At 37.9% G+C, this 10,108-nt stretch overlaps 1 protein-coding gene across 1 annotated transcript; it reads left to right on the forward strand.

Moving 5' to 3' along the window:
- Window positions 1–384: 384 nt before the first annotated feature.
- Window positions 385–5,807, forward strand: ssr3 (signal sequence receptor, gamma). Its single transcript, XM_067419080.1, has 5 exons — window positions 385–618; window positions 1,520–1,646; window positions 1,731–1,829; window positions 5,326–5,457; window positions 5,538–5,807. Exons 1-5 carry the CDS (start codon window positions 486–488, stop codon window positions 5,602–5,604), a joined length of 558 nt encoding a protein of 185 aa, XP_067275181.1. The 5' UTR covers window positions 385–485; the 3' UTR covers window positions 5,605–5,807.
- Window positions 5,808–10,108: the final 4,301 nt, after the last annotated feature.

Consider the following 10,108-nt stretch of genomic DNA (forward strand, 5'->3'; position numbering starts at 1 on the left):
AACAAGTCTCCCAGAGTCACAGCCAAAGACGATTCAAAAGCTGTTCCCCAGCTTCTTTGTTTTCAAGTAGATCGCGGGACCGTCGCAACTCTGCCATTATTATGTTAAGCCCGCCCACCAGCTCTATGCACGATGTGATTGGCCTGACAAGAATTTGTTTTTTTCCGGAGAGTTCCTAGACTACCCTGGCTCCAAATTACATTTGCCTCGGCTAGGGTACGTCTAGACTTCCAGGCTACAACAAGCCAATACCCTTCTCAAATACTAATATATATTTTTTAAGAGAACTGTCCCTTTAAATGCGCGCGCTCCTCCCGAACACTAGTGGGCAGCAGCTCCGCGCGAGTCCCCTTGAGCTCTTCGCGCACCCTTTCCGCGTCACTGTTTGTGCTGACGCGGCGTAAGCGCTTCATCCAGTCGGATCACATACGTGTCTGTCTCTTTTCAACCAAGCGAAGGATCGGAGCTGAGGACAGACCGGAGACATGGCACCAAAAAGCGCCAACAAACAGCAGTCAGAGGAGGATCTGCTCCTGCAGGACTTCAGCAGGAACCTGTCGGCCAAATCCACCGCGCTATTCTACGGCAATGCGCTGATCGTGTCCGCCATCCCCATCTGTAAGATCCTCTTCTGTACTTCTGTCTAAACATTGAGCTTTTCAACATGGTGTTCTGTTCTAATGTGCTATAGATCCCCATTACAGGCAGTTTTTTCCCTCTCCTCTATTTGCGTCTGTAGATTTCAATTACAATACATAGCTTACAAATCATATTCCTAACAAATTGTGAAAATGTACTCTATTCTGGCTGTTAACAGTATTTTCTGATTTATGGAGTGATAAAAAGAAATATCTAATCTCCCCTCTGTAAAAACCTTTGACTAATATGTCCAAAAATAATTGGTTGAACCTCACCCCATTTTAATGTTCAGATTTTTGTTCTAGAAATAGATGCAAATTAGTGCATATTTAACTCATTTGCATATTTAAGCATAATATTTCATAACGTTTAATACCTATTAGTGCACAATTACCTTTAGATAATAGATGGGTAGGATGAAGGATAACCAGATTAAAAAACCTCAACAAACAAACTAAAGGAAAAACTATTTATTAGCAACGTTTTGGTCTCATGACCAGGCTTATATAATACTCAAAATCCATGAAATTTAAAAAGGTAACATGACCAATCATTGCAGAGAACCATTAATTAGTAAATCATACTGAATGTCTCATTAGCAAAATTATTAGTACCACAACATCTTACATGCACAAGTATACACACACAAACACACATATGCGCAAATACATATATTAAACATATATTTTGTTCAAATTTTTTCTGTATGAATACAAATACAACTTTTAATACCAAAATTCATTAGAATTCTTAATGTGATCAATGAACTGGGGAAGTATGGCAATGTCTTATTTTCCGCTTCATCTGTGTCAAAATGGCCTCTGATGATTTGATTATTTTGTGACGTATAAGTTCATGCATGCGTGTGGTTTTGCCCCAGGGCTGTTCTGGAGGATCTGGCACATGGATCTGGTCCAGTCTGCAGTGCTGTATGCGGTCATGACTCTGGTCAGCACGTACCTGGTTGCCTTCGCTTACAAGAATGTCAAATTTGTCCTCAAGCACAAGTGAGTGCCTGTGTCTCGTCTCACAAGACTCTTGCTATCTTCACTGACGTCTGAAGACTGAACTGATCACTGTGCCTCTTTCAGGGTTGCTCAGAAGCGTGAAGACGCCGTGTCCAAGGAAGTGACTCGCAAGCTCTCTGAGGCCGACAACCGCAAAATGTCCCGAAAAGAGAAGGACGAGAGGTATTGAACACAATTACAATCAAAAATACAAAATCACATCCTATCTCTGAATGACAGAGCACAGATGGATAGAACGGAAACTAATAAAAAGACAATTTCTGATACTTCCAATAGTTTACATCCCTTCAATAAACCAAGTCTTCTTCCACATTTCAATTTGAACATTCGTAAAGATTTACAGTATCAAAACTCTTTCTGAAAAACGTAAAACAAAGGCGTTGTCTAAAGGCACTTACATTTATGAATATAAAATCTCCCCAAAATGAAAATATTGAGTGTAGGGCTGCACAATTAATCATGAATACAATTATGTTATTGTTCAAAGGTGCGATTACCAAAAAAAGAGGAAGAAAAAGTTTGCAAGATGTTGTTTTTTTTTTTTACAGGATATCTTAATGTTTTTTGTTCCCATTGTTTTCATTTTAGTTTCAGCATAACATTATATTGCCACGCATAGTTTTAACTTTTTTTTTAGGGGTGTCCATGGTTAACCGATTGACCGATTAACCGTTAAAAATTGCGTAACCGAGTGAAACATTTTGCTCGGTTAAGTGGCGTCAATGACGTGCTTTGAATTTAGTTGTAATATATTTTTGCATCAATAGAGACCGCCAGAGTGCTCCCAGACATTTGTAATATCCACAAGAAGAAGTCATGACCAGTTTAGTTTCTTACATGAAGCGGGCAAAGAAAAGTTGAGCGTGGGAGCACTTTAAAATTGAGAGTGACGGGGCAAAATGTAAGTATTGCAATGCAGTGCTTACCGCATTTTCAGGCTATAAGTTGCTCCGGAGTATAAGTCGCATTAGTCAAAAAATGCGTCATGAAGAGGAAAATAACATAAGTCGCACTGGTCTATAAGTCGCATTAGGGCAGAAGCAGAGCGGGAGCCGCGCGCGCTGTGCATAACGGATCAGAAGAAAGAAAGTTTGAAGTGAGGGACCAGCGAAAAGCAGACGTTACTTTAACTGTAATGAAGAAAACAAAAAAAGCCAATCGCGGACTGAAAGCAAGATGGCTAGAGCTGAAGGGACGAGTCCACAGATGCTTGAACTCTCTGCCGGGAGAGGCTCCGCCGCGCGAGTCAAACGCTGTCTGTGTGAATCATTCTCGGCTGCATATTTTACTACATGCCCTAATCATGCAGGCGCCCTCACCTCGCGGCCACTCGCATTGCTCGTGAACTGGAGCGCATCTCATCCTAATTTAACGAAACTCAGCGTACGCCTCGCAGACATGAAATAGATCTTAAGAAACTTGAAATGTCTTTTAACAATTTAAAACGAAAAGAAATAGGCTACTCTCTGATTATGTAATCCATGATGTGCATTTCTCTCTATAGGCGCGTTCACTACGGAGATGGCCGTCGTCAAATTAATAAGCTAAAAATAATAACCCTGACGCACACTATGGTTAACCGAGTATTAACCGCTAAGGGCCTCGGTTAACGGTTAATGAAAAACTTGAAAACGTACTTTTTTTAATTTAAAGAAGCCAAATCAACGTATATGTGCTATTTGAGGCTTAATGCTATAGAAAAGCAATACAAGTTTTTTTCAGGTAGAGTGTTTTCATCTGGTTAATTCTGTTATAACAATATGGCATCAGAACATCATTCAATGTAAAATGTGATTAATCATAATTAATAATCGCAATCACAATTTCAAGGGGATACCTGACAATTATGATTTGTAATAATCACGCTGCCCTAATTGAATGTGTACATCTTCCATTATTATGAAGAATATTAAAATGAAGAAAAATGAATTGTAATTTTAAGCCACTCGTAGTAATCAGACCAAAAGGCACGACTAATTAAACAATCAAAAACAGATGTGCTGTTGTATCGGTTTCAGAATCACAAAGTACAGATAGTGTGATCGATATTAAATCTATAGTATTAGAAGTTCTAAGGATGAGTAAATATTAGGGATGAATGATATATCTGTCACCATATCAGTATTAGCCGATATATCTTCACTATTATGTTGTCGATACCGGCCGGATAAAAAAAATTGTCCGATATAGTAAAGCCGATAAATAATGTATTATTTTCTTCAGGTGAGACACTCTAGATGCGCACTGTTCATCATGATGGGTTTGAAACGCTTGAAATATGATTGGAATCAGTTCAGTTCAGTGTAATGTGTAGTGCAAATCTGTCATATAAGCTACAGAAAATCATAATGACAACATTATGGGACATGGCTTTAATGGTGAGACTTTAAACACTTTAAGACAGGGGTTTTCAAACTGGGGTCCGGGGACCCCCAGAGGTCCTCCAGAAGGTTCTAAGGGGTCAGATTAATGAGTCAGATCACCAATGTCACGTGATTTCAGCAGTTTGACACATGATCCAAACTGCTGACATTGGCGATCCGAACCAAAAGTTCAAATACACATTATCATAACTACATGTTACCTCTTTGACATCTCTGAGTTTGAACCATAGCGCCTTCAAATATAGGATTCCAATAGACTAGTTTCATAAGAACAAGATTTTAAAATGACATTAAGCTATCTTTAACACTTAATGAATTAAAGACATAAAACTGTCTTTAATATTTTTTGGCACTCAGAGAGCGGTGTATTGAATTTAATAGTTTTGATAGAGGGAAACAAGATACACTGTAAAAAAGTCTGTAAAAATAGTGCACAATGTACTGTATAAATATGAATGAATTTTCGGTATTGGTTTTTTACAGGTGTTTTACCTGTATTTTGAATTACACATCGCATTCGTTTGTGTTTTAAGGGTTAACAGAAATTCCTGTAAAATTCCTGGATAATGTACTGGCAGAAAATTACCAGTATCAGTCCAGTACCATTTCTGTTTTTATTTTTTACAGTGTACATTTCTATTTTCAGTATTATTTGTTCTTCAGACAATCCTCTTCAAACACAATAACTATCAGCTGTTTAAAAAGTTACTTACATTTGATTCTTGGTTCTAAGGGGTCCCCAGAAAATTTCAGAGAATAAAAAGACTAAGCAAAAATGGATAAAGTCTACCGAATATTCTAATGGTTTCATTTCTAAATGTTTCTCTCCTTTCTTGCCGTGTAAATTCTAGAATTGTATGTTTGCTTTGTGTCTTTATTGAGTGTTTCTCACTATAGTCCCCTTTATCTTTCTCACTGCAGTTGTAAGGAAGTTTTCTTAACATAGTATGTACGTTGCATGCATATATTTATTGTGAAAGTTGCATTCAAATCATTTTAATTAAAAATTCTTCAGGTTTATCATCCAACATCCAACTAACCGTGTAAATGTTTTTTCGTACATAAAAATGGATGGATTTTAAGAAGGGGGTCCCTCATAATGGTTCATCATATTTGGGGGTCCTTGGCATCATAAAGTTTGAAAACCCCTGCTTTAAGACACAAAAAATTGGATTTAGGTTTATCAACCCCTATAGATCGGTTATCATCTTTTGAATAAAGAATTATCGGTACTTTGGAAGTGCTTTGTTGCTAACAGTGAGTCTTTGCTGCAGGATCCTTTGGAAGAAGAACGAGGTCGCCGATTACGAGGCCACAACTTTCTCCATCTTCTACAACAACACACTCTTCCTCTTGCTCGTCATCGTCGCCTCTTTCTTCCTGCTGAAGAACTTCAATCCGACAGTGTAAGTTTACTCTTCTAGTGCCTTCTGAAGGGCTGTTGATTGGTTCAGATGGTCTAACGTTGACTTTGTGTTTGTCACAGGAACTACATTCTGTCCATCAGTGCCTCTTCAGGTCTGATCGCCCTGCTGTCCACCGGCTCCAAATAAAACCCTGATCGCATCAGGAGGAGAAGATTGGGGAACACAAAAATGGGAGGATTATGGGGTTGGGGGAGGTGTGGCAATGTGTTAAAGGAGGTTTGCTATATTTTGGGAGGGCGTTTATCATTTCATCTGTTTCATGAAATTCATGATCAGTTAAGGCCTGTAAGGTCTTCTTTGTTTTGTACCAATAAAAGATAGTTTACTCATGCTTCTTGTCATATTTTACTACAAGGAATAGGGGAGTGCAAAATGACCAAACAATGAGTACATTTATTTCACAATAAGGATATAGGGTCATTCTATGTCAAATCAACCAAACTATAGAAACTTCCTTGGTTCAAATGTTTGATTTTGTTCATATTTTTTCTGTACAAATTAGGGCCTGGACTTTAACGCGTTAAGATTAATTAATTACGGGACTTTAACGTGTTAATTAAGATTAATTACGCAAAAAAAATAAAAAAAAATAACCACACTTATTTTTGCACCGTGGAACTTTTTTCAATGAATGAGTTTCGACGGACCTATTATACTGGAACACCAACTAGCGCTCACGAGTCACGACAACAACAAACCATAACCTGCGTCCCAATTCGCATACTATCCATCCTAAATAGTATTCGAAAATAGAATTAGTATGTCCCAAATCGTAGTATGTTGAAAGGAGTATTCCAAAGATTCCCGGATGGTTTACTATTCCCGGTCCGAATTCACAGTATGGATCGATGGGCACTCTAACGGCTGATATTGCCCACAACTTGGACGAGGATTCGATTAGAACTACAAACGCGGATAAAAAGCGTTAAAAAACTACAAACATGACGGATGTGCGAGTTCAACGGTTAAGTAGAGAAGTTTAGATAAAAGGGTTTAAGTGAATCTATCAATATTTAACCTGACAAAAATATATGTATTCAGTGTTGTCCATATTATAGTTCACATGCAGCAGCATTGTGAACTTTTGTAATGACATGTTTGGCCATTAACTTTTAAATGCATATTTAAACTGCAAACACATGAGGAGAGTCTCTGCATTAAAGACCCACAAATGGCAGATCAACGAGCGGCTACATTTCTCTCCGATACGGTAGGAGATTAAACTGAATGTGAAGGATTTGAACTTTGACGATTCTGACGATGATTGACAGGGCAGATAAACGGTGACGGGATGCACGTAACTAAGCGACAGAGTCCGTTAAAGATGGCGAAGTAGTATGTCCCGAAGCTTGCATACTTTTCTGCTACACACTCAAAAGTATATACTTTTTCTTCACAAAAAGAGTACATACTTTTAGGACGTAGGCGAATTGGGACGCAGCACTAGTGAACGAGTGAACATGACCGAAGAAGTGGATGAGACCGCTCTGCTTGGCCTCGTGGATGGGAAATTTTGTTTTTAAAAAACTAAAGGATGGAAGCGTCGACAAGAGCATGGTTGTGTGCAAGCTATACAAAAAGGAATTTGTGTATCACCGCAGCACATCAAGCCTCAAATATCACAAATATGCTTTTGCTACACTTAATGGCAAACATTGCACTGGTCTGCTGGACTGAAATAAATAAACTATATTTTGTTGATTAAGCGTATGTATTCAGTCATTATTCAATGGTATACTAAAAATCCATGTGAAAAATTACTTCTCATTGTTCTCAGGTCAAATATTTATATGCAATAAAATGCGATTAATAAATTAATTACAAAGCCTCTAATTAATTAGATTAATTTTTTTAATCGAGTCCCGGCCCTAGTACAAATACAAACATTAACAGTGATAAAAGCCCAAATATTAAGTGTAATGGATGTATATTGACTGAGTAATCCACTATTTTGTAGAGGTTGGTCAAAATGACATTTTTCACCAGAGATTTAGAGCCAAATTACATAGGGGTAAAAATTACATTAGAAAGATGGCAGCATCATTATTTTATTTTTACACAGAGGTTATTAAGTTTATTAGTGTAATCTGTTGACTCCAGCAATCTTTTTTTGTATTATATACCAACGATGATGGTTTAAAAAAAGGTATAAAAGCACTTCATGTGTTTTTTGCTTCAAGTTTGCATATCTGTAACTCAAGAAGAATAAAAAATATCTTAATATCCTTTTAGATTCTAGTTCTTAAACTTTCCTTTCGGTATCTGACATATTATGCCCCTTTCCACAAGATGTAATCTAAATCTCTGGTGTCCCCAGAATGTGCCTGTGAAGTTTCAGCTCAAAATACCCCTCAGGTCATTTATTATAGCTTGTCAAATTTGCCCTTTTTTGGGTCTGAGAAAAAAACACGCAGTTTTTGTGTGGCCCATTTAAATGCAAATGAGTTACTGCTCATTTGTATGCGCTTCGTGTAAAATATATGTACAACAGATACAACATCAACAACAATGGCTCATTCGGATCCCTAGTTCAGTAGTCAGAGCACTGATCAGGACATAAGTCAATGGGCTGACTCCCTGATCACTGCCCTGACTGCTGAACTAGGGAGCCGACACACCCAAAATCATTCCCGACCAAAATGTCTGTAATAATAACCAATTGTGGAGTGCAGCCTTACATGTCTAAACCTGAGTCGGACACAGATGAGAGACTCACACCTGGACGTTTCTGAATGGTTAGCGGATACATGTATGTAAGGTTCGTTTTTGTGGAGTTACGTTGATTTAGCTCATCATCGACTAGCATGTGTATAAATTGTTGTATAGAGTCAGAGACTCTAGGAGGTAACTTTAGCCATATTAGCCCCACAGCAGTGGTTCTCAAACCTGTCCTGGAGGACCACCAGCCCTGCACATTTTGTATGTCTCCCTCCCTAAATCTAATCTGACACACCCATTTCAGCTCTCGCAGTCTCTACTAATGAGCTCATGAGTTGAATCCGGTGTGTTAGATGAGGGAGACCCACATTTGAGAACCACTGCTCTACAACATTCTAGAAAGCTCATTCAGAAAGGAAATTTGCAAACATTCAAAAAATATGAATCCTTACTTGTTCTGGATATGAAGTTAGAGCACAAAGCGTTGGTTTTAGCCCATCCTTCAGAAGCAACTTTTCCTAAATCCAGCGTTGAACCAACCCTCGTTGGTGAAGCAAGCAGTGTGCGTAAAATGTTTTGCGCAAATATATCATGTTACTGACACTCTTTGGCACATTTCCTCCAAAAATGAAATTGAACCACAGTGTCCTCAGTGGCTCAATGCAGTCTATGGAGACTCGTATGTTCGTTGGTACATCCAACAATAATTTTTAATGTTTTTGGCAGACATTGTAATACTCTAGCTAGTAAACTGAAATGGTGATCCTTGATCTCTCTCTATGCTAAAAGGGCAGATGATCACCAATCATGGGCGGGTTTCCTTCCTCTTACGTAGGAGTAGGGGGAAATATGAAATTGATAATGACTGATGGTGGATTGGATACAAATTAAGTATTGGGTGGATTTGTACCATTATAGGCTGGTTGTTTACACTCACATCTGTGTTCAAATCTATGTAGGCCTACCTTATAAAAGTGAATTTTTCATAATAGGTCCCCTTTAAAAGGCCTTGATGGTTCAATCCCATAGATATGGAGAGTGGCTCCATGAGTAAACTGGTCATTTGTACATATTTTTAGAGGTATTTTAGATATGTTTTTTTCTTTTTTAAATGGTTAGTTCACCCAAAAATGAAATTGATGTCATTAACTCCTCATCCTAATGTCGTTCCTCACCCGTAATACCTCCGTTCATCTTCGGGACACAGTTTAAGATATTTTATATTTTAGTCCCAGAGCATATATGCCCACTATACTGTCCATGTCCAGAAAGGGAATAAAACATCATCAAAGTTGCCCATATGAGACACCAGTGGGTTAATTAGAATATCTTGAAGCATCCAAAATACAATTTGATCCAAAAAAAGCATTGTCTTCTCTTCCACGTTTGTTTTCAAACCTCAAATGCAGATTCAAACGGCCATGAATCAGTGACTCGATTAATGATTCAGATCGCCAATGCCACCTGATTTCAGCAGTTTGACACATGATCCAAACTGCTGACATTGGCGATCCGAACCAAAAGTTCAAATACACATTATCATAACTACATGTTACCGCTTTGACATCTCTGAGTTTGAACCATAGCGCCTTCAAATAAAGGATTCCAATAGACTAGTTTCATAAGAACAAGATTTTAAAATGACATTAAGCTATCTTTAACAATGAATTAAAGACATGTAAACTGTCTTTAATATTTTTTGGCACTCAGAGAGCGGTGTATTGAATTTAATAGTTTTGATAGAGGGAAACAAGATACACTGTAAAAAAGTCTGTAAAAATAGTGCACAATGTACTGTATAAATATGAATGCATTTTCGGTATTGGTGTTTTACCTGTATTTTGAATTACACATTGCATTAGTTTGTGTTTTAAGGGTTAACAGAAATTTCTGTAAAATTCCTGGATAATGTACAGGCAGGAAATTACCAGTATCAGTCCAGTACCATTTCTGTTTTTATTTTTTACAGTGT

The sequence above is a fragment of the Pseudorasbora parva genome, chromosome 16, assembly GCF_024679245.1.
Source record: "Pseudorasbora parva isolate DD20220531a chromosome 16, ASM2467924v1, whole genome shotgun sequence".
NCBI classification, from domain to species: domain Eukaryota; kingdom Metazoa; phylum Chordata; class Actinopteri; order Cypriniformes; family Gobionidae; genus Pseudorasbora; species Pseudorasbora parva.

Bases quoted from the DNA above. Each gene is read 5' to 3' on its own strand.
- ssr3 (XM_067419080.1), top strand. From the start codon at position 486: ATGGCACCAAAAAGCGCCAACAAACAGCAGTCAGAGGAGGATCTGCTC. The intron at 619-1,519 runs GTAAGATCCTCT...GTTTTGCCCCAG, and splicing joins CGTGTCCGCCATCCCCATCT to GGCTGTTCTGGAGGATCTGG. The intron at 5,458-5,537 runs GTAAGTTTACTC...TGTTTGTCACAG, and splicing joins AAGAACTTCAATCCGACAGT to GAACTACATTCTGTCCATCA.